Genomic DNA, 1,861 nt, shown 5'->3' on the forward strand with positions numbered 1-1,861 from the left:
TGAAGAGTCTTCAAGGCTTCTGAGTTTGTTATATCCATTCATCAAACTCGATTGATCACTTTAAGTACACAAGCCACTAGTCTTGGTGTGATCTATAAGTTGTACATCTCTACCAAAAGACCATACCCTTGGTCAGACCAGATTCTTTGTGGTGGATTTTCAATTTCACCATAATGTCCATCTTCCTTGAGAAGACCACCTCTCTAGAAGACCAATTTTGGGTGGTCACTTCAAAGACTCTTCACTGTATATGGTTGGGTGTTGATGGGCGAACTATATTTATGTTACCTATTAGTGTCATCTATCCTTTAAAAATGTCTCCTTGTCAAAGCTCTCAGATGTTTTTGAGACGTCTTCAGCCGACCATAAATAACATTTCATACCAAGGTTAGGATAGACTATGCCAATTTATATCGAGACCTTGCACCATTTGGGTGGTTGGATATACTGTTATTTACATGGTTAGTCTGCTCAGTTCTTGCTTTTGTCTTTTACCTCTACAGGGAAAGAAACGACATGAACAAGACTCAGGCAACCATGTTTGTGTTTTCTGGATTGACCAACAATGGAAAACTTGTCCTCTTCCTCTTTATTTTCTTTCTACAGGTCTACATCATAACTGTGGTGAGTAATATTGGTATAATGGTCATTGTCTATAAGACGCCCACTCTCCACACTCCCATGTATTACTTCCTCAGTTGGCTCTCGGTGGTGGACCTCTTCTACTCCTCTAGTGTGACGCCTAAGATGATCTCCGATCTAATCTCCATAGAGAAGGTCATCACATTTCAGGGTTGTGCTCTCCAGTTCTTCGTCTTTGCCACTTTTGCAGGTACAGAAGTTCTTCTCCTCTCGATCATGTCCTATGACCGCTACACTGCCATCTGCCATCCTCTACATTACGTGTCCATCATGACCAAGAAGAAATGCTTTTACCTGGTCATCCTTGCATTTAGTTATGGTGTCATACAGTCAACAGCACAGACCAGCTGTGTTTTCAGCCTCGAATATTGTGCCTCAAACCTCATTGACCACTTCTACTGTGACATCCCACCGGTGCTCAAACTGTCCTGCTCCAATATCTTCACCTGTGACATGATCACTGTGTTCATCATAGGATCTTTTTGTGCTTGTTCATTAACCACCATCCTGGTCTCCTACATCTTCATTATTTATTCCATTTTACAGATCAGGTCATCTAAGGGCAGACAGAAGGCCTTCAGCACCTGCTCCTCACACCTTATCTGCTCCTTCATTTTCTTTGTACCTGTGTTCCTCAACTACATTCATCCCCCTTTAGATACCACCAAGAAAGAAAAGCTGTTTTCCGTTTTTTACATAGTGATAACCCCAATGCTGAATCCTCTTATTTACAGCCTGAGGAACCAAGAGGTGAAGAAGGTCATTGTAAAAGCCATATACAATTTAAACATATCGAAATGAGAGATTCTCAGGATTTGTTTAGTTTTGGGTTCGTGTCAAATAACTTCATTACAAATCAAAGTTAAAGTGTGTAGAACTCTCTTAGGGCTCCTAGGAACCAATCTATAAAATGTAGTTCACCATCAGCACTACCGTCCTTAGGTAGATCAGATCACAACCTGGTGCTTCTGTGACCGGTGTACAAGACACTTGTACGTAAAGAACCAACTGTTAATTGTACAGTGAGGATCTGGTCAGAAGACTGCGTGGACACCCAGGGGACAGACATTGAGATAGTCAAGACCTATAATTACGTGGATGCGCTCCTCAATAATAAGCTGGACTGGGCCAATCACCTGGATTCGCTGCACAGAAAGGGTCACAGCAGGCTCTACCTGCTTAGGAGTCTGAGGGCCAGGGGTCCAGGGGGGCACTTCTT

General features: G+C 42.5%; 1 protein-coding gene across 1 annotated transcript; it reads left to right on the top strand.

The window, feature by feature from the left end:
* Window positions 1-516: 516 nt before the first annotated feature.
* Window positions 517-1,443, top strand: LOC142204208 (olfactory receptor 8D1-like). The gene has a single exon (XM_075275519.1). The coding sequence runs from the start codon at window positions 517-519 to the stop codon at window positions 1,441-1,443; it is 927 nt and encodes a 308-aa protein (XP_075131620.1).
* The last annotated feature ends 418 nt before the right edge of the window (window positions 1,444-1,861 follow it).

This window comes from Leptodactylus fuscus, chromosome 5 (genome assembly GCF_031893055.1).
Source record: "Leptodactylus fuscus isolate aLepFus1 chromosome 5, aLepFus1.hap2, whole genome shotgun sequence".
In the NCBI taxonomy this organism is placed as follows: domain Eukaryota; kingdom Metazoa; phylum Chordata; class Amphibia; order Anura; family Leptodactylidae; genus Leptodactylus; species Leptodactylus fuscus.

Excerpts from the sequence above, each read along its gene's own strand:
- LOC142204208 (XM_075275519.1), top strand. The coding sequence starts at position 517 with ATGAACAAGACTCAGGCAACCATGTTTGTGTTTTCTGGATTGACCAAC.